The following is a 21,805-nucleotide window of genomic DNA, read 5'->3' as shown; positions in this document are numbered from 1 at the left end:
TTATGATCATTTTCTCCACTGCAGCACCTCCACGATCACATGATCAAAATTCAGACACTTGGCTACTAACTCATATTTATGAGAGTTGGTTGCAGTGTCTCAGGTCCTATGATCACCTTTTGTGATATTCTGACAAGCAAACTCAGAAGCCAGTTTGCCTACAGCTTAAACTCCAATACAGGTAGTCCTTGACTTACAACCACAACTAAGCCCACAATTTATGTTGCTAAGCAAGACCGTTGTTTTGCCCAATCTTGTAATGTTTCTTGCCACCGTTGTTAAGTGAATCAGTGCAGATGTTAAACTAGTAACGTGGTTACTAGCTGATTCACTTAACAGCCAGGTTACTAGCTTAACAACTGCAGTGATTCACATAGCAGCAGTGGCAAGGAAAGTCACAAAATTGGGCAAAACTCACTTAACAACCGTCGTGCTTAGCAACGGAAATTTGGGGCTCCATTGTGGTCATAAGTCGAGGACCAATTGTGTTGGATTTTAACCTTTAGGCAAATTGGAATAGAAGATGTTGAGAGAGTGACATGTTGAAAAAAAACTACCTCCTTTGAAATGGAATTACTTAATTAACCTTGAGCATAGTTACCATGCAAGGTATTGTTTGGGCAGGTAAGTAGGAGGGAGAAACTCATGAATTTCTAGATCCCAGAAGGCCAGCCTCCTCGGTTGTCCTGCTTTAGTAACCTGCCCAGAGCTTTTTTTTTAAAAAAAGAATATAGAACATAAAATCATAGGGCTGGAAGGGACCTCAAAGATCTTCTAGTCCAACCCCCTACTCGAGGCCGTACAAACTACGTGTGGGAGGAAAAGATTGGCTCTGTAGTCTATTAACAATGTGCTTCCTCTGTGCAGGTCCAATGGGAAGTGTTGGTTTTCCATTGAAATTATCAGCATGTATCCTGATCTTCCTGATCCTGGAAAATTTCTGCGTTACTTGTGATAGTAAGTAGTAAGTTTTCTACCGTGTGTGACCCTCCTACAAGGTGGATTTGCAATTTCAGCCTCCTTAATGGCCAGTTTTAGAAAATTATCTGGACTCCCCAAAGGAGAGAAATTTGGCATCAGTCGGTCCTAGTTGTAAATTAAGAGTTTACATTTACCAAAGCTAGACTACAGGTAGTCCTCGACTTATGACCACAATTGAACCCCAAAATTTCTAAAACTTGCTAAACAAGACAGCTCTTTGCCCTATTTTACAACCTCTTTTGCAACAACTGTTAAGCAATCACTGCAGTTGTTAAGTTAGTAACATTAAGTTGTAAAGTGAATCTGCCCCCCCATTGACTCTGCTTGTCAGAAGGTCGCAAAAGGGGATCACATGACCTTGGGACACTGCAACCGTCATAAGTACATGCCAGTTGCCAAGTATTTGAAGTTTAATAACATGACCATGGGGATGCTGAAATGGTCGCAAATGAGAAAAGGGGTCATAAGTCATTGTAACTTTGAAGGGTTACTAAACAAATGGTTGTAAGTCAAAGACCACCTGTACTTTGAAGGAGTCAGTCCTTCAAAGGATCTTGTGGATAGAAATGTGCAGCATTCTTGAATACCTTCTTTTTATGGTAATCCGTGAACTGAAAATCTAAACGAGGACAATGGTTCTTTTTTTTTTTTTTTTTGAGGAAAATTTTATTTTAAGCATCTGTATTTTATCTTGGGGAAAGAAGTTTTCTCAATATCTTCTATTCTTATATGTGAGGGGTTGGGAAAGTTGGTGAGGTAGAGAATTAGACAACCTGTTTGCATGCTAAAAAGTTGTTTTTAGGTGTTGAATGGAAGCAGGGGTGTCTTTAGAAGGAGTCAAAACAGTCAAGATGGCGGCCCTAACCATTCACATGACGCCCACCCATAAACAGGGGTGTGACTTTGATTGCCTGGCTGGGTTGCCATCTTGATTAGTTTTTACGTTTCTGCAAATTCCCCTGAATGCAAGAAACACCTTACCAATGCGTTTGGCACTTGTTGCTTTCAATGTTTCCTTAAAAAGCCATTTAATTTTCCTTTTCTTTATCTTTCCTACAGATCACTGGTGTTATGACCTACAAAGTTGTGGTAAGCTATGTTTTTTTTTTCTCTGACTCCAGAAAACTTCTCATTGGGGTAACCACAAGGCTTGTTGCTGGAGAGCCAATGAGATTGGCACACCCAAATGCAACAATCCATTTGGGGCAGGGGTGTCCGATCTTGGCAACTTTAAGACCAGTGGACTTCAACTCCCAGAATTCCCCGGGTCAACCATGTTGGCTGGGGAATTTGGGGAGTTGAAGTCCACAGATCTTAAAATTGCCAAGGTTGGACATCCCCAGTCTAGGGGTTTTAAATGGAATCAGTTTAATGTTGGCTGTTATTATAATTAATTTACTGCTTACTTCCTCAACTTTGAAGAAGTTTACATCTCAGTTTTTGTTAAAGGTTAGCATTACAGTGGCATATATTATACGCTTAATGGTAAAAAGATTGTGTTAGTTAAAACCATAGACATTAAAAAAATATTAACTTGTGAAGGGAACAGCAATAATGAGTTTAAAGGAATGAACACACCCACTCTCACGCATCGTTTAAGTGTTGAAAACCTCTCTGAATTCCATATGATGCAATCACAAGTGTGGCATCTGCCTGTGTACCCTTAGCAATCTCGCAGTTAAAATATGCTGAAACCTGAGGAAGAACTTTGTTGAGGACTACCTATACTTGTGAAACTACTGCACATAATCCAGAACCTTCCAAGAGACTGAACTACAACTGACACAAATATATATCATTATCTCTCTCTCTCTCTCTCTCTCTCTCCCATCCATCCATCCATCCATCCATCCATCCATCCATCCATCGTATCTATCTATCTATCTATCTATCTATCTATCTATCTATCTATCTATCTATCTATCTATCTATCTATCTATCTATCTATCTATCTTCTATCAATCTGTGTCAGTTGTAGTTCAGGTGTGCCCCAGGTGTGTAGAAGCTTCACAAGTACAGGTAGCAAATTTTGTTGCTAAGTAAGACTTTTTAAAGTGAGCTTTAGCCCATATTACGACCTTTCTTGCTACAGTGGTTAAATGAATTACTGCAATGGTTAAGTTAGCAACAGGGTTGTTAAGTAAATCTGGATTCCCCATTGACTTTGCTTGTCAGAAGGTCGCAAAAGGGTTTCACATGACACTCCCCCTCCCCGGACATTAACAGCCATCATAAATACAGGCCAGTTGCCAAGCATCAGAGGTTTGATCATGTGACCATGGGGATGCTGAAATGGTCGTAAGTGTGAAAACTGGTTATACATGGTTACTTTTTTTCAGTGCCATTGGTAACTTTGAATGGTCACTAAACAAACTGTTGTAAATCAAGGACTACCTGTATTCCTTTAATGCCAGGCATGGTATGGCATCCTTGCCTTTGGCAGAGTAGAAATTCTCTTTTAAAATTTATGCAGCCAAAATAGGCACCCACAAACGCACTTCCTTAATAGAAAAGGAATAGTTGCACCTGCAAATAAATAGCTATATCTTAACTAGAATGATTCCTTAATAGAATGTTGTTTTAAAGGAGGTTCAGAGTTTATCTTAGATCATAAAGTCCAACACAAACCTGGTTTGACAAGTCTGAGATATAAAATATTAAAGGAATCCTTCTAAAAACTTGAGACCAATAAAAGTCAATCATTTTATTTTTTTATATTTTTAGTCAATACTTTGTTTAAAATGTTTAAGAAATAGAATAAATACTTACATAAAAGAAATAATAAGAAAGAGACATGATAGATAATTAAAATATTAGTTAATAAACTTAATAATTATGATAAAATTTTAAATTAATTGTTTCATTCATTAAATGTATGCATCATCAAATAACTAAAGATCTCTGTCAAACTCTAAACATAATATTAGCATTGATATCATCATTCTTGGTCATTGTTCAAAATGCAATCCTGTAAAGGAAAAAAAAAGAATAATTAAATAAGGAGAAAGATCGGAAGTTGAGTCATGGCAAATGGACTTTTTCACTTTTCCTGTTGATTAGAAATGTTTTGCTGCTTATTCAAGTGGCTTCTTCAGCCTGAATAAGAAGATTCTACTTGGCTAAGTAGCAAAGATGCTTTTAAAAAACAGGAAAAGAAGAGATGTCCAGTTGCCATCACTCAACTTCCAGAAAATTCTGTCTGGACGACTGAGAATCTTCATTGACTTGAGGAAAAAGATCAGTAAAAACAACATGAAGTTCTAAAATCCCCTTTTTTTGTATCTGGCTGATGATTACATCAAAATACAGGTAATCCTCAATCACAATTGAGCCCAAAGTTTCTGTTGTTAAGCAAGGCAAATGTTAAATGAGTTTCACCCCTTTTTATGACCTTTCTTGTCAGAGTTGTTACTGATTGATTAAATCACTGCGGTTGTTAAGTTGGTAACATGGCTGTTAAATGAATGTGACTTTGCTGGCCAGAAGGTTACAAAGGGGGATTCATTTACCCTGGGACACTGCAACTGTCACAAATAGGAGTCAGTTGCCAAATGCCTGGATTTTGATCATGTGACCATGGAGATGCTGCAAAGGTCATAACTGTGAAAATGGTCATAAGTCACTTTTTTCAGTGCCGTTTTTTTAACTTTGAACAGTCATTAAACAAATAGCTGTAAGTCGAGACTACCAGTATTTATAACCACTGAAATGGCTTCTAATTTTTACACACACTTGTGTACTATTTCGTTGATTGAGAGTATCTCTAATGAAACCCAGACTTTGTTCCTGATAACCTCCATGTCCGAAAAAAATCTGCCCTTGAAATTTACAAAAAAACAAAACAAAAAACAAACCCAATCCTTTTAACCAGACTACTAAAGAGACTTATTTTTGTTATTTATTTGTTTGTTTGTTCAACGAATATATACAGCTAGTCCTTGACTTACAACCATTTGTTCAGTGACTGTTCAAAGTTACAACAGCACTGAAAAAGTGACTTAGGATTGTTTTTCATCTGTACAACGGTTGTAGCATCCTCACGGTCACATGATCAAAATCCAGATGCTTGGCAACTAGCTCCTATTTATGACGGTTGCAGTGTCCGTGGGGTCATGTGGTCCCTTTTGGTGACCTTCTCACAAAGAAAATCAATGGGGAAGCCAGAGTCACTTAACAACTACAGCAATTTACTTAACAACTGGAACAAGAATGATGGTAAAATGGGGCAGAACTCACTTTACAATTGTGCTGCTTAACAACAAAAATTTTGGGCTCAAATGTGGTCATAAGTGGAGGACTACCTTGTGTAGCTGCCCAACTCATAGATAAGTGACTCTGGGTGGCCTACCAAATTTAAAAACTCCACCACATAATAATTACCACTGAATTTCCCCACCCTACCCCCATGGCAGCAACAACACAATCAAATCAGCCAGTTGATCAGCTCCATTTTAGTTGGTGGTTTCCAGGCTCGCTGACAATGCCATGTTTTTAGGGACTCTCAGAAAAACAGACGGTGAGGGCCAACCGTACCTCAGAGGGAACGATGTTCCATCACAAAGGGGCCACCACTGTGAAGGCTCTTTCTGTGGTCCCATCAGATCAGAATCAGAAAAGAGCTCCAGTGATAAAGCACGCACAATGTCTGAAGGCAAGAGCTGTTCCACTGGTTAATTTTCCTCACTGTGAGGAAGTTTCTCCTTAACTCCAGGTTGCTTCTCTCCTTGATTAGTTTCCATCCGTTGTTTCTTGTCCTGCCCTTTGGTGCTTTGGAAAATAAGTTGACTGTCTGTGTGGCAGCCCCTCAAGCATTGGAACACTGCTATCTGGTCCCCACTACTCCTCTTCTCTAGACTAGCCAAACCCAAATCCTGCAACCTTTCTTCATATGTCTTAGTCTCCAGGCCTTTAATCATCTTAGTTGCTCTTCTCTGCACATTTTCCAAAGTCTCAACATCTTTTTTGTAATGCAGTCACCAAAACTGGATGCAGTATTCCAGGTGTGGTCTTACTGAGGCTTTACAAAGCAGTACTAATACTTCAGGTGATTTTGATTCTGTGCCTATGTTTATACAACCAAGGATTGTATTCACTTTTTTGGCGGCGGCTGCACACTGCTGGCTCATATTTGGACTCCAAGGTCCCTCTCACAATTACTGTTTTTGAGCCAGGTTTTCTCATAATAATATACTTGTACCTTTGGTTTTTCCCGCCCAGGTGTAAAACCTTGCTTTTCTCTGCATTAAATTTCATTTTGTTGCATAAGGCCCATTGTTCAAGTCTGTCAAGGTCTTTTTGGATCCTGAGCTTGTCTTCTGGGATGTTGGCTACTCCTGCCAGCTTAGTGTCATCTGCAAATTTGATGATTTCCTAATGACAATTCCTAATCGATAGGGCCTGGTGGGCTGGGTGAGAGAAATAAGAGAGAAGTGGTCCTGGCCCCAAGCCATGTAAGGCTTTAAAGTTGAAAACCGACACCCTGAAATTTACCTGGAAACTGACTGAGTAAATACGTGCACAGATACATACACCCATTTGCCAAATTCCGGAAAAGTGTTCTGTTTGCAAAAAGAAAAAAAATGAAAGCCCACATTATTATATGATGAATCTCCTTATTCTTTTTCTGCTAGGACCTAGCACCTGGGGGCCTATTGGCTCCTGTAATGGCAAGAGACAATCTCCCATCAACATCGACACCAATACAGTCATATCCGATTCTCCTCCCAGACCTATACATTTCTTCTACTATGAAGACCTTAAAATCGCCACGAAACTAGAGAATACAGGGTATCAGCGTAAGTATTCATTGATGACCGTCTATTGCTAAATGTATAAGAAGTTCACTTGGAAGAATACTTTCAACACCAATGGTTCACAGCCTTGACAATTTCCAGATGGGTGGACTTCAACTCCCAGAATTCTCAGCAATGGCCCTGCTGGCTGTGGAATTCTGGGAATCCAGTCCTAGATATCTGGTAATTGGAAAGGTTGAAAAAACCTTGTGGTACATCACAGTGATATATATTGCTAGCTGTAGCAGTTCAGCTGGGTTGCAATGGGTACATGATCCCATAAAGCTCAGGAATCTAGTTTGGTTTTTCAAATGGGAATTGCTTCTATTCAGGCTAAGCTTACCGCATGGTCTCTGTTCTGTCAGGCCACATGGTTGGGTATGATTCATTCAGGCGTAACAGAAAGAATTTTTGGTAGGCAGCAGTAAGCTGCAGTTCGCGCTACAAACCCAGTTTGAGTGAAACTGAGTCATGCAACCTGTGGCTCCCTCAATTCCATGCAGACCTTAACTTTTGTTTTGGGGAAATAGTAATGTAGTACCTCCTTATTGTCACGTGAACTCTAGATTCACAGGAGATGGAATAAAATCAACGCTTCTCCCTGGATATTCCTCTCCCCAAAACTGACCACATCTTCTATCCATTTATCCAAATCCATGATTTGGCTGTGACCCCAGTCTTCCTAAAATATGGAGTACTTGTCCCAGATGTTGCCCAGATGTGGGTTGAAGGAATGATACTGTATGATCTGCACAGTTGTGGCCTGAATGAATACACTGTAAGGGTCTCACATGCTGAGTTGACCTTGTCAACATTCAGTTGGATATCACTAAGTCATTATTTTTCAATCATGGCAACATTAAGATGTGTGGACTTCAGTTCCCCAGCCAGCATGGGAATTGGAGAACACATTACTTTCTGGCTGGGAAAATACATAAATGAAAGCTCAGTCATCCAGGTCAAAAGAATGTAAAAAAGGTTAAATTATGGCAATTGAGCCAAGGCTGGGAAATTCTGGGAGTTGAAGTCCACACATTTTAACATCACCTCAAGGTTCAGGGTTTCCTGTTTGAGCAAGGGGTTGGACTAGAATGCACTCGAAGATCTCCAAACACTCCCTTCCAACACTATTATTCTGTTACTGCTCTAAGAAGAAGGAAGGTAGGTCAGGGGACATCCTGAGGGACAATATACGGAATAAACCGAAATCTTTCCTACCCCTTTTGATTTGAGTTTAGAGACAGGAGGAGCAGAAGGCTCTTAGGGCAGTGATCCTCTTTTCCCTTGCTGATTGCAATCTATTGGTCTGAGGGATCCTATCTTGCATAGTTCCACCTCTTCATCTGCATGATTGGATTCAATTTCTTGCAGTCTTATTAGTAGATGCTACTCAGATGTGACAGGAAGGGGAGGAGTGAGGGAGAGAGGGGGAGAGAGAGAGAGAGAGATTTTGAGAGTTGTGAATGGCATATTGTTTATTTCTCCTGTCTTGCTGGATTTATGAGCTGGGATGGTCCAATTAATTGGATGTGTGTAATGGGAATTGTGAAATTAGGTGCTGATGTGGGTATCAGGTTGCAATTCTTCATTGGTTTGAAACTGATTGTTGTTTATTGCAAATTCAGGAGTTGCAAAAAGGGCTCCTAACAAGGTTTAAATCATGAACATCCTGTGATGTACACAGCTAAGTTTGAGAGTTAAGAGTCATTCATTCATTCATTCATTCATTCATTCATTCATTCATTCATATCCCACCTTTATTATTTTTACAACTAACTCAAGGTTGCAAACATATCCAACACACCATCTTTCTCCTATTTACTCACACAACAACCCTGTGAGGTATGTTGGCCTGAGAGTGAGTGTCTGGTCCAAGTTACCCAGATGGTTTTCATGGCTAAGGCTGAACTAGAACTCATAGTCTCCTGCTTTCTACTGGGCAACTGTACTTCTACACCAGTTTGTCTTTATTTATCCCAATATAAAAATGAAAGTTAGCTTAGAAGAAGTTGAACAAGTGGACACATAGTCACAGTGGACTATAGTCACAACATTAAATATCATCTCTTTTCTTGCCATATTTTCTCTTCTTCGCATTGTAGGGGAATTCTCGGAGTCTACTAAACAAAGGTGGAACTGCCATACATGGAAAACGGCAAACAGACGCACTTTTACCTGTTAAGAGAGGCCTTAGTCCTTCACTTAAGGAGCCCAAGACAAAGATGTTGAGACAGAATAACTGATAAATTGCCAAACTGCCAATCCTTAGTAAATGCATTGAGGCAGGGTTTCTGTGTACAATCAACAGACTCAATAATTCCTCTGTAGAACTCATCATTGCTCTTAATTTTGTTTTTCTCTGTTGCAGTTAAGATAGATTTTCATCCCAAAGCAAGAATCTTTTGTGACGACTTTCCAGAATTTTATTTCCTGCACCAGGCCCACTTTCATTGGGGCACCGAAAATAAAAATGGTGCGGAGCACACAATTGATGGCAAACGCTATGCCATGGAGGTAATTAATTCAGGGTGCCAGCAAAAATGGAATGACTAAGTGATGAATGTTTGGCTTGATGTTAGGAGAATACAGGTAGTTTTCAATTTATAACCACAATTGGAAGACGAGATTGTTAAGACGAGGTCTACCTGTATTGTTACACTCTATATAAAATATCGGTGCTCATGTTCATTCTCCATTTTTGCACCAGATGCACTTGGTTCATACTAAAAACAACATGAGTATAGAAGACGCATCGAAGGAGCCTGATGGATTGATTGTCCTAGCATTCCTCGTAAAGGTGAGCAGCGCGAATGGTTGGCCAAGAGAAAAGCCATTCCAAGGCTTATTGGTTCAGGATCAATATCTTCATCAATGATTTGGATGAAGAGATAGATGGGGAACTCATCAAATTTGCAGACAACACCAACTTGGCAGGAATAACCAGCACTCTGGAAGATAGGCTTAGGATACAGAAGGATCTTGACAGACTTGAACATTGGGCGCTATCTAACAAAATGAAATTCAATGGTGAAAAAAGTAAGATTCTACATTTAGGCAAGAAAAACAAAATGCCCAGGTACAGTATATGTCGTACCTCACTCAATAGTGGTAACTTAAGAGAGATCTTGGAGTCCTAGTGGAAATCACTTAAATATGAGCCAGCAGTGTGTTGCCAAAAAAAGCCAACACAGTTCTAGGCTGCATAAACAGAGGGATAGAGTCAAGATCACATGAAGTGTTAATACCACTTTATAATGCCTTGGTAAGACCACACCTGGAATACTGCATCCAGTTTTGGTCGCCACGATGTAAAAAAGATGTTGAGACTCTAGAAAGAGAGAAGAGCAACAAAGATTATAAGGGGACTGGAGGCTAAAACATATGATGAACAGTTACAGGAACTGGGCATGGCTAGTTTAGTGAAGAGAAGGACCAGAAGAGACATGGTAGCAGTGTTCCAGTATCTCAGGGGTTGCCACAAAGAGGAAGACAAGAAGCAATGGGTGGAAACTAACCAAGAAAAGAAGCAACCTAGAACTCAGGAGAAATTTCCTGTCAGAACAATTAATCAGTGGAACAACTTTCCTACAGAAGTTGTGAGTGCTCCAACTCTGGAAGTTTTTAAGAAGACATTGGATACCATTTGTCTGAAATGTTATAGGGTTTCCTGCCTGAGCAGGGGGTTGGACTAGAAGACCTCCAAGGTCCCTTCCAACTCTATTATTCTAAGTTTCAAAGAGTCTGTCTGTTCTTTGGGCTGCCTATGGAGGTGGCCTCCAAATGCAATGGGGATTTTATACTTTCAGAGAGAATTTTCTAGTATGTTAATTTGGATGGGCTCCTAGTTACTGTCTCTGCTGCCCATCGTGACTTAAAAGCTTTCATAGAACTTGCTTGAGTGACGTAAAGAAGATGTAGAGCAGGGTGTTCTAGCTTTAGTGTCCTCATATTACATTCTCTACTAATAGAAAGGATTGTGTGGGTTAACTTGGACACCCTTATAATACATGGGCCACCTCTGCCAGGTAGTCCAGGCAAGAAGCTAAGCCATGAGTACAGCCTCTCTACTTATTGTAAGGTTGCATTAACAGAATCTTGCCAGGCAGAACGTATGGCTCTCCTTCTCCCCTTTTACTCTCTGGAAAACTAGAGGGGGGGTCTTTTTCGAAAAGCTTCCTATGTCCTCTGTCCTTCCAAGGGTTGAGCTATCTTTGACATGATGCTTGTCCAATGCCTGGCTCTCTCTTCTGTTTCCCAAGGTCATCCTCACCTTACAGGTTATCCTCAAGTTACGGCCACAATGGAGCCCCCAAATCTCCCCTGCTAAGCAAGGCCGTGTTAAGTGAGCCACACCTCAGTTTATGGTTGTTGAGCAAATTACTGCAGTCGTTACGTGAATCATGCGGTCATTAAACAAGTCTGGCTTCCCCCTGGGACTTTGCTTGTCAGAAGCCAGCTGGGAAGGTTGCAGATGGTGATCACATGACCCTAAATACATGCCAGTTGCCAAGCACCTAAATTTTGATCACATGACCATAGGCACGCTGCGACGGTTATAAGTGTGAGGATTGGTCCTAAGTCACTTTTTTCAGTGGCATTGCCAGTATATAGGATGTTTAGTATATAGGGTCTCCTGCTTGAGCGGGGGTTGGACTAGCAGACTTCCACGGTCCATATCCAGCTCTATTCTGATTGATTGATTGATTGATTGGTCAGTAAATGAATCGTCGTAAGTCCGAGGCTATAAGTAGACATAAATGCAACTGTAGCCCGCTTTTGCCCCAGGCATGTTCACGCTCTCTTCTCTGTAAGCCAGCATCTCTCATTTAGAGACTATTTGGCAAACTAAGCCACTACAGGTGGTCCTTGACTTACAACAGTCCATTTAGTGGCCGTTCAAAATTACAACGGCACCAAAAAAGTGACTTATGACTGTGTTTCACAGTTACGACCTTTCCAACATCCCCAGGATCACGTGATCATAATTCAGGGCCTTGGCAAAAGGCTCATATTTGGGACCGTTGCTGTGTCCCGGGGTCACGGGATCCCCTTTTGCGACCTTCTGATCGGAAAATTCTGTGGGGAAGCCAGATTCACTTCACAACCGAGTCACTAACTTAATCACCTGCAGCTTAACAACTGAGGCAATAAAGGTCGCAAAAATCACTTGACAACTTGACTCACTTAACAACATAAATTTTTATTTTATTTATTTATTTATTTATTTGATTTGCCAATTGTTTACAAGATAATAAGTATAAATGTATACATAGTTGTGAATACATGAAATGGTTACATATAAGAAAAATAAAAGAATAAGAGAAACAATAGGACAGGGACGGTAGGCACGTTGGTGCGCTTATGCACGCCCCCTACAGACCTCTTAGGAAAGGGGTGAGGTCAATAGTAGACAGTCTAAGGTTAAAGTTTTTGGGGTTTGGGGAAGAAACTACAGAGTCGGGTAGAGTATTCCAGACATTGACCACTCTATTGCTGAAGTCGTATTTCCTGCAATCAAGTTTGGTGCGGTTTACTTTGAGTTTGTATCTATTGTGTGCTCTTGTGTTGTTATGGTTGAAGCTGAAGTATTCATTGACAGGTAGGACATTGCAATGTATGATTTTGTATACCATGCTTAAGTCAGACCGAAGACGGCGTAATTCAAGGTTTTCTAGTTCTAGAATTTCAAGTCTGGTGGCATAAGGTATTCTACAGCGAGTAGAGGAGTGGAGAACTCTTCTTGTGAAATATTTCTGGACTTTCTCAATTGTGCTAATATCAGATACGTAGTGTGGGTTCCAGACTGATGAACTGTATTCGAGTATTGGTCTAGCAAATGTTTTGTATGCTCTGGTTAGTAGTGTGATATTACCAGAGAAAAAGCTACGTAGGATTAGGTTAACAACTCTTAATGCCTTTTGGCTATGTAGTTGCAGTGTGCTCTAGCACTTAGATCATTAGAGGTGAGTATTCCAAGGTCCATTACAGAGCTTGGGTCATCAACAAGATCTTGACTATTCAGCTTGTATTTTATTTTCTGATTTTTTTTGCCAATATGTAAGACAGAGCATTTATTTGTTGAGATTTGAAGTTGCCATTTGTTTGACCATTCGGATACATAGTCAAGATCTTTTGTAGGGTAGCAGTATTGTCTGTGGTATTGAACAGCTTTACATCATCAGCGAAGAGAACGCAATTGTTCTTAATATGATCACAGAGGTCGCTTATGTAGAGTATGAAGAGAGTTGGTCCTAGAACACTGCCTTGGGGAACACCACTATTGACAGGTACTGGATTTGATAGGACGCTCCCGATTTTGACCATTTGTTGTCTGTTTGACAGGAATGCTTCTATCCAGTTATGCAGGTGTCCAGAGATACCATAGGATTTTATTTTTAGGAGTAGTTTGTCGTGTACCACTGAATCAAAGGCTTTACAGAAGTCTATGTAGATTGCGTCTATTGTTTTGCCCTGGTCGAGTTGTGTCGTCCATATGTTTTTGCAGTGTAAGAGTTGCAGATTACAGGATAGTTTTTCCTGAAACCAAATTGTTTATTGGAGAGTAGGTTATTTGTCTCTAAGTGAAGGATGATGGATTGGTTAATAATTGATTCCATGACTTTACAGGTGACGCAGCATAAGGAGATTGGCCTGTAGTTTTCAACTAGGCTTGGGTCTCCCTTTTTGAAGATGGGGATGACTGTGGCTTGTGACCATAGGTTAGGCAAGGAGCTGGTTCTGAAAGATTTTTCAAAGATTATGCTTAGAGGTTTGGCTATGGCAGTGGATAGCTTTCTTAAGAAGTAGGCACATATTCCATCCGGTCCAATAGATAGAGATGGTTTTAGGTTGCGTATTGCTTTTTCAACATTGTCTTCTGTGAAATCGATATGTATTAGATCATTGGTGTTATCTGTGGTACGGCTAGGAAATATTGGGCATGATCCATTGCTGTTTACAAATACTGAGCCGAAGAATGTGTTAAAGATGTTGGCTTTAATGGTGTCATTAAATTTTGTTATTTAATTTTGGGCTCAATTGTGGTCGTAAGTCAAAGCCTACCAGTATTCCCTGCCCCCCAGCAACTATGTTGTAGGTACAGCTTATTGGTATATGCCCAGGAGACCATATACTGTTTTCTCTCCACTTCCCATAGAAAACCGAAGGGAATAACCAAGTCAATGGATGGAACACTCTAGCCAAATTTCTCAAGGACATCCCAGAGAAAGGTGAATCTTAGATTCAACTCTCCTCCCCTCCCAACTTCCCTAAAATAAAAATGAGGTGATGTTATACCTGTCTCCTTTTTTTTTTTGGTTTTTCAGGTAACTCTAAGAATCTGAATGGGGAATTCAATTTGGGTAGTTTATTGAGAACAGCAGATGTAAACCACTATTTCCACTACCAAGGATCTCTCACTACTCCACCATGTGCTGAGGCTGTGATATGGATTGTCTTTGAATCCCCCCTTGAGATTTCTTACCAACTGGTGAGTGGATAAGATCTGATTCCTCTCCGTTTGCAGGGATGGATTCTAAGGTTCTCTGAAAATAGATTGGCCCTTCATTATTTATGTCTTTATTTAGCGTATGGCATGTGTTAGCCAGGGATCACCCAAGTGGCTGTCCAACCGTTGCAACTTTGAACACACACTAAATGAACTGTTGTAAATCGAGGACTACTTGTCTAAACAAACACTGTAGATCTAGTTTTGCATTTAGAGTTGGCCCTATCAAGAGGCAAATAAGATAGCAATAGCACGTAGACTTATAGACTGCTTCATAGTGCTTCACAGCCCTCTCAAAGCGGTTTACAGAGTCAGCCTGTTGCCCCCAACAATCTGGGTCCTCATTTTACCCACCTCAGTAGGATGGAAGGCTGAGTCAACCTTGAGCCTGGTGGGATTTGATCTGCCAAATTGCAATGGGAGTAGCTTGCAGTACTGCACTCTAACCACAACACCACCAAGGCTCTCTAAGATGCAGCATCAAGTGACAGATATTAATGGAGGTGGAGGGTGGGGGGCAGGGAAGCATTGAAGGAGGCCCAGGTAGCCTTCAACTTATGATAACTTATTTTATGACAGTTCAAAGTGACGATGGCCTCTGAAAAGTGCTTTATGGCTTATGAAGCACTTTCAAGCATCGTAAAATGTTGCAAAACAACCACGCTACCATCCTCTAAAGGTCACGTGACTCCATTTCAAGGGCGTGTCAACTGCTCCTTTAGTGGTGCCGTCACACGACCCCCGATTTGTGATGTTCTTGCCAGTTTATGGCAAAAACTGTCCACTCAGGAGAATGGATTTGCTTAATGACGGCGGTCCAGTCACATAGGTGCCTTGAATTTTGTCTGCAATGACTTACAACCAGAATCCCAGCCCTAGTTGTGAACCTACGTTGAGGGCCACCTGGAGCTTTATATATAGGGAGTCCTCCATTTACAACTACAATTGAGCCCAAAATGTAGGTATTCGCCCCATTTTATAACTTTTCTAGCCGCAATTGTTATGTGAATCATTGCAATTGTTAAATTAGTAACATGGTTGTTAAATGAATGACTGCAGTTATTAGGCTACTAACTGTTCAAGGAATGTGGCTTCCCCATTGACTTTGCTTGTCAGAAGGTCACGAAAGGGGATCTCAGGACTCCTGGGACACTGCAACCGTCATAAATATGAACCAGTTGCCAAGCGTCTGAATTCTGATCATGCGGCCATAGGGACGCTGCAGCGCAGTGGTCATAAGGGTGAAAAATGGTTCATAAGTCACTTTTTTTCAGTGGCGTTGTAGCTTTGAACGGTCACTAAGTGAACTTTTGTAAGTCAGGGACTACCTATATATTTAAGTCAGCTGAGATGGAATCACATTATGCATTTAAGCCCCAAGGGTTTATTTTTAGAATAGACAGGAGTTCCTCAACTTATAACAGTTTATTTAGTCATTAATCAAAGTTAAAACAGCACTGGAAAAAAAAGTGACTTACCAGTATGACCGTTTTTCACCCTTACAGCCATTGCAGTATCCCCAGTGTCCTGTCATCAAAATTCAGACCCTTGGCAACTGGTTCATATTTATGATGGTTGCAGTGTCCCCCTGGGGTCACATGATCCCCTTTTACAACCTTCTGACACACGGTCAATGGGGAAGCCAGATTCACTGAACACCTGTGTTAGCAGGGATTCCCTTAGTAACTATGTACACTGAACAACTGCAGGGATTCCCTTAACAAGTATGTCCAAAAAAAAGTTAATAAAAATCAGGCAAAGTTCACTTAACAGCTGCCTTGCTTGGCAACAGAAATTCTGGTCTTAGTTTTGGTTGTAGGTTGAGGACTTCCCTGCCTCCACATTTCTTGCCTGAAATGGCAGGAAATTGACCAGTTGTAATTGGAGGAAATAGAAGGTGAAAGTCAGGTATCCATACTTAAGACATTAAATATCTGAGTTCTGGATGGATGAAGTAACTTTTTACTTTTTGCTATCTCCTCTCTTCTCCTTCCTCTCCACCATTGATTTTTTTCTCCTCTCTTCTTCCAGCATAAAGTATTTACAACTTCACTATATTTTACCACCATTCAAGAGAATAGAAAAATGCAGAACAATTTCCGTCCTCTGCAGGCCTTAAATGGACGAAGTGTCTACTACAGCTATTACAGCCCAGCACGTAAACCATTTTTTGGCTGCCTGACACACTGCATTGGCAAACAGTTTTGAAGAGGATTTCAAATTCTCTTGAACAGGACCTGGTCTTCAGGCCTTGAATGTTGTGAGTCTAATTTTGCACAACATTAAATGAACGGAGTAATATCCATAAAATGTTTGTTGTGGTTTTTCCACTAAGCTTGTATTTATTACTTTATATACTCGGTAGATACAAACTCGCATCATCTCAGACACACACAAAACCTCTTATCATGAGACTTACTAGGAACAGAAAATAAATAATTTTGAAAAGAGGTGGCACGCCTTGCTATGCTATGGGAAAAATAAAATACACAGTTATTTCTGAAGACATTACATTAGAAATGCTCTGTATGGGTAAAAATTAAGGAAAAAACTGTTTGAAAATACCAGTCTGGATCTCTATGATGGAGGCATTGATACATCCAATTGTGGTTGAAAAAATCATAAGATATAAAGATATTTTGAATGAGAAAGGGGAATTGAAAAGTAAACAGAAACTGAATAGTCAAGGGATAGATTTAGCATGGTGGTCGCAGGTACAAATACAATCAAGATATGAAAAAGATGCTAAATTATATGGTTTTATAAAGAACCAACAGAATTGGACCAAATTCTAACAGGAACTGATGAGAAATTAATTTTAAAAAATGTATACCTGCCTACTGAGTATTACAGTGGAAGAAGAGCAAGTCAAGGAAACAATGATAGTGTGGGCTAAAAACTTTGGTTATTCTATAGAATTAGATAAATAGCAAAAGTTGTGGGATCGAAATGATAAATTAACAATGTTTCCTGCATGCAAAGAAAATTTATATAAAATGTTTTACAGAGGGCACTTCCCTCCAGCAATATTAGCCAAGATGTTTAAAGATATGTCAGCTAAATGTTGGAAGTGTAATCAGACTCCAGGCTTGTACTACCACATGTGGTGGGCATGCCCAAAAGCAAAAACATACCGGACAAAAATACATACTTGGATAGAAAAAATGGTAAAGAAACATATAGATTTAAAACCAGAAATATTTCTGTTGGGTATCATACCAGAAAAATATAACAAAGGGACTATGTATCTAACATTACATGTGTTAATAGTGACCAAAATTGTATTTGCCCAACATTGGAAAAGTGTGGAGATCCCTACAGAAGAGAAGATGATAATAATAAAAACCACTAGAATGTGCAGAAATGGATAAATTAACACTTGAAATTAAAGAGAAGGAAGATACGGAATATTTTGAAACATGGGATTTGTTTTATCAATGGTTAAATAACAGAAATATTAGTTAGGACATTTAAAATTATAAGAGAAGGATTAATTTTACCATGAAGGTTTATTATGATATGTTTATTATTAATATGAGTATTAATAATTAAGTATTAATATTATGTTGAAAAATACTGTTATTATATGATCACTACCAATGAACATTATGATGATGATGATGATGACTATTGCTCAAATTAACTGTAACCAGACAACACGCTGTTAATGTAGACATTAAAACCGTTGCTCTTTATATAGTAAAAAGAAAAAAATATTTTAAAAAAGAGAAAAAAAAAGAGATTTGGGATGTAGTAGTGCCCTGCTTACTCTGACTTCAAAGGCATCTAAAATATGGTGGTTTCTAATTTTTTTTTAAAGGCCATTAACTCAGATCTAGACAAGACGCCCTAAAATTCTCCTGGAGAGTCTTCCAGATCCTTCTAATCTAGAAATTAGGGGATATGTACAGTGCAGATAGTCCTCATTTAACAACTGTTTCATATAGCAATCATTCACATTTATGATGGTGATTTTAAAAAGTAACTTTGTGACCAGCCATTCATGACCTTCATAGACCTATAAAACAAAGAAGACAGAAAAAAGATCATAAGCACATTTTCTGTTTTAATTAAAGACTGCTTAGCTTACGGACTGAGTTGCTGATCTCAGTTGTGGTTGCTAAAAAAGGACTTGCAGTATTCCAGTGAGACACCATTATGGTAATAGAGTTTACAAGTTGACCTAAGTTCAGGTCAAGACCAGGTTCAAATCACTACTCCATAACAAGGTTTATTAGATAATTACAGGTTGCTGACTATCTATACCTAACTTACCTCACAAAGTTAATATGAGGACACAGCTGCTGGAATGGAAGCAGATACCAAATGCTGGTCTTCCTGAAAAGAAAAGTGAGAATAACTAATGACAACAACCATCCCAACAGGTTTAGGGGATATTGAGAAGATTAAATTATAGTAAGAAATGTGACCCTTGAAAAAGGGACATTTCTTCCTTGAGCTGTTGTCTCAAATTCTTTTACCACAAATTATATATTAAAATCACCTGAAATATTAGTACCGCTTTATAAAGCCTTAGTAAAGCCCCACTTGGAATATTGCATACAATTTTGGTCACCACACTACAAAAAAAAATGTTGAGACTTTGAAAAAAAAAGTGCAAAGAAGAGCAAATAAGATGATTAAAGGCTTGGCGAATAAAATATGAAGAACGGTTGCAAGTTTGGCTAGTCTAGAGAAAAGAAGGACTGGTGGGGGGACATGATTGCAGTACTGCAGTATTTGAGAGGTTGCCAGCAAGAGGAGGGGGACAACTTATTTATCAAAGTACCAGAAGGGCAGATAAGAAACAATAGATGGAAACTAATCAAGGAGAGAAGCAAGCTGGAATTAAGGAGGAAACTTCCTAACAGGACAATTAGCCAGCTTGCTGTTAGAAGTTGTAGGTGCTCCATCCCTGGAGGTTTTTAAGAAGAGACTGGACAATCATTTGTCTGAAATAGTATAGGGTCTCCTGCTTGAACAGGGGGCTGGACTAGAAGACCTCCAAGGTCCCTTCCAGCTCTATTCTGATATAACCAGACTACATACATTCTGATATAACCAGACTACATACATTCACAGACCCAACCTGATGAGCTGATTGCTGAATACATTCATCTTGTAAGGACTCAATTGGACATTGCAGTTAGTCCTTGACTTTAGCGGTGGTTTTGAATTACAATGGCACTGAGAAAAATAACTTATGACCATTTGTCCCACTGAAGACTGTCTTGTAGCATCCCCAGGGTTGGTGGTAAAAATTCAAGCACTTGGAAACCGGCATGAATTTATGACGGTTGGAGTGTCCCATGGTCATCACCATTTGCAACCTTCCCAACTGGCCTCCGACATGCAAAGTTAATGGGGGAATCTAGATTCACTTAACAAATGCAGTGATTTACTTAACAACCATCATGGCAAAAAAGGTTGCATTTTCGGGCACGACTTGCTTTAACAACCCAGTTGCTTAGCAATGGAAATTCTGGTGTCAACTATGATTATTAATCAAGGACTAGCTGTACATTTGTTACAGGTTGTTGTTGCATTGTTTTGTTTTGTTTTGGGGTTTTCTTGTGAAAAAAATAGCCTGTGGCATGAAGGGCTATAGGTTAAGATTGTGGCATTAAGAGAGATAAGCCCTCATTTCTTTGTTCCCATCACTGTCCCAATCTGAATTACTGCCTTCTCCCGCATTTAATTATTTCAAAACAACAGCAAAAATTATCCCTACGTGACAATCGCCATCTAACTTGGCAAGGTCACATTTTATTCCTAAGATCCCGATGAAATTATTTTCATTTTGTGAATCCCCGAGGAGAGTAACATTCTTAAAAACTTCCACATAAAAAGGCATGGTTTTTTTCCCACTCCTCCGAAGAGCAGCATGTGGAAGTAAATTATACATTGGCTTCAGTTTTAGTTATATTTTCTTCAGTTCACAAATTCAGCTTTACAGCAAAAAGAAGCTAGTTCTGGAATCAAGATGGAAAGTTAGTTATGGAATGATAATTCCCTCCCCTTGTTATTCAGTGAAGATCTTGGCCTGCTGTTCTGCAAACCTATTATTGTCTATTGTCCAATAACAGGAGAATCAAGCTGAGGCTTTATCAGGCATTTGTATTTTGATTGCTCTCTATACCAGGGGTTTCAAACTCAAGGCCCGAGGGTTAGATCTGGCCCGCAGGGTGCTTAGATCTGGCCCGTGGCGCTACCATGGAAACAGCGAAGGACCGGCACGCGGGGCCTCTGCCAGCAAAAACAGAGCTCCTTTTTTGCTGGCAGAGAGTTGCAGGAGGCCGTCGCAACCAAAAACGGAGCTTGGGGACCCATTTTTGCTGGCAGAGTACTCGAGCCACCACAGGCGCCCCCAACATGTGTGATGTCAAGCTAGCCAGGCCCACCTTGGTAACACCCACCCTGGCTCCCTGAAGTCAAACACAACTCTGATGCGGCCCTCAATGAAATCAAGTTTGACACCCCTGCTCTACACTTTGGGGCTCATCTTGCTTGCCCAAGGAGAGGATCCCCCTTTAACCGTGTCTAGAGGATAGTGACATTCAAACATAAATTCTCCATTCGACTCCAGCCTCTGGCGAAAGCAATTTCTGCCTTACTTGACTTGCTCCAGACCAAAGCTAGTATTTTTGCTACCTCTGCCAGCACAAACCTGGTACCCTGAGGTCTGCCAGCTGAACCACCCTGACTTGCTGGCAAGCACCTCAGTTCTGCATCATGGCAGGAACATATCCTTCCTTCTGGTCATACCCCCGGTGGCCATTTTCTCTCGGGCTGAACATCTTTCTTTGTTTACAACCAATCTGTCTAACAATTTATTTATTTATTTATTTAAGTTTGTCAAGCATGTATGAGAAAACAAGTGTAAGTATGAACATAACTGCTGTGTTCACAGACTGACGGCAGTCCTCACTCTGGTCCGACGCCTGCGCGGGAGCGCTGACCGCTCCCATTGGTTGATGCCGTTTGACAGCCGGCTATAAAAGGAGCTGTCAAACGGCATCAGCTGTCGCTGCCAGCTGACTGCCAGTTAGCCTCAGCAGCCGCGGCGACCCTTTATTCGCTAGAATAAAGCCTGTTAAACGTTGAGCCTGTGTCTGTCTCAATCTCTACTGCCGCTCTACAACACTGGCGACGAGGATGGGATACAATAAGAGACGAAGAGACAACCAGGCAAAGACAGCTGAGCACAGTCACTGTCAAAAAGAGCCGAAGCCGCTGAAAGCTGAATAACGTCACTGCCGCTGACGCTCTCCAAGAGCGCGAAGTTCAAACTCCCCAGCTGAGGAGTCAGACGCTGCCTGACAGGTGCAGCCGCAAGCGCTTTTCTAAAAGCGCGAATTTAAAGCTCCCTCAGCTGAGGAGACCTACACTGCCGCTTCAAGATGGGTTCAAACCCGACATTCCCTCCCTTCCAGCCGGCCAGGCGAGACGTGGGAGTCGATATGAACCGGTTCGAGTGCTTCCTAAACGCTATCGACCTAACAGAAGCCACTGACCTGAGGAAAAG

General features: G+C 40.4%; 1 protein-coding gene across 1 annotated transcript in view; it reads left to right on the top strand.

Annotated features, from left to right (window-relative positions):
• Positions 1 to 16,590, top strand: part of LOC113422482 (carbonic anhydrase 2-like) — an 86,947-nt gene extending 70,357 nt beyond the window's left edge. Inside the window, exons 6-13 of the mRNA XM_026683468.2 lie at positions 868 to 957; positions 2,041 to 2,070; positions 6,612 to 6,776; positions 9,142 to 9,287; positions 9,481 to 9,570; positions 13,930 to 14,002; positions 14,099 to 14,262; positions 16,312 to 16,590. Of these exons, the coding sequence (XP_026539253.1) occupies positions 873 to 957; positions 2,041 to 2,070; positions 6,612 to 6,776; positions 9,142 to 9,287; positions 9,481 to 9,570; positions 13,930 to 14,002; positions 14,099 to 14,262; positions 16,312 to 16,488 (930 nt within the window). The 5' untranslated portion in view covers positions 868 to 872 and the 3' untranslated portion in view covers positions 16,489 to 16,590. The remainder of the gene's footprint in view (positions 1 to 867; positions 958 to 2,040; positions 2,071 to 6,611; positions 6,777 to 9,141; positions 9,288 to 9,480; positions 9,571 to 13,929; positions 14,003 to 14,098; positions 14,263 to 16,311) is intronic.
• Positions 16,591 to 21,805: the final 5,215 nt, after the last annotated feature.

Source organism: Notechis scutatus, chromosome Z, assembly GCF_049901735.1.
Source record: "Notechis scutatus isolate UNSWTSFEM ecotype Mainland chromosome Z, rNotScu1.2, whole genome shotgun sequence".
NCBI classification, from domain to species: Eukaryota; Metazoa; Chordata; class Lepidosauria; order Squamata; family Elapidae; genus Notechis; species Notechis scutatus.
The sequence above is the reverse complement of the archived record's forward strand: the minus strand, read 5'-3'. Positions and strand labels throughout refer to the sequence as shown.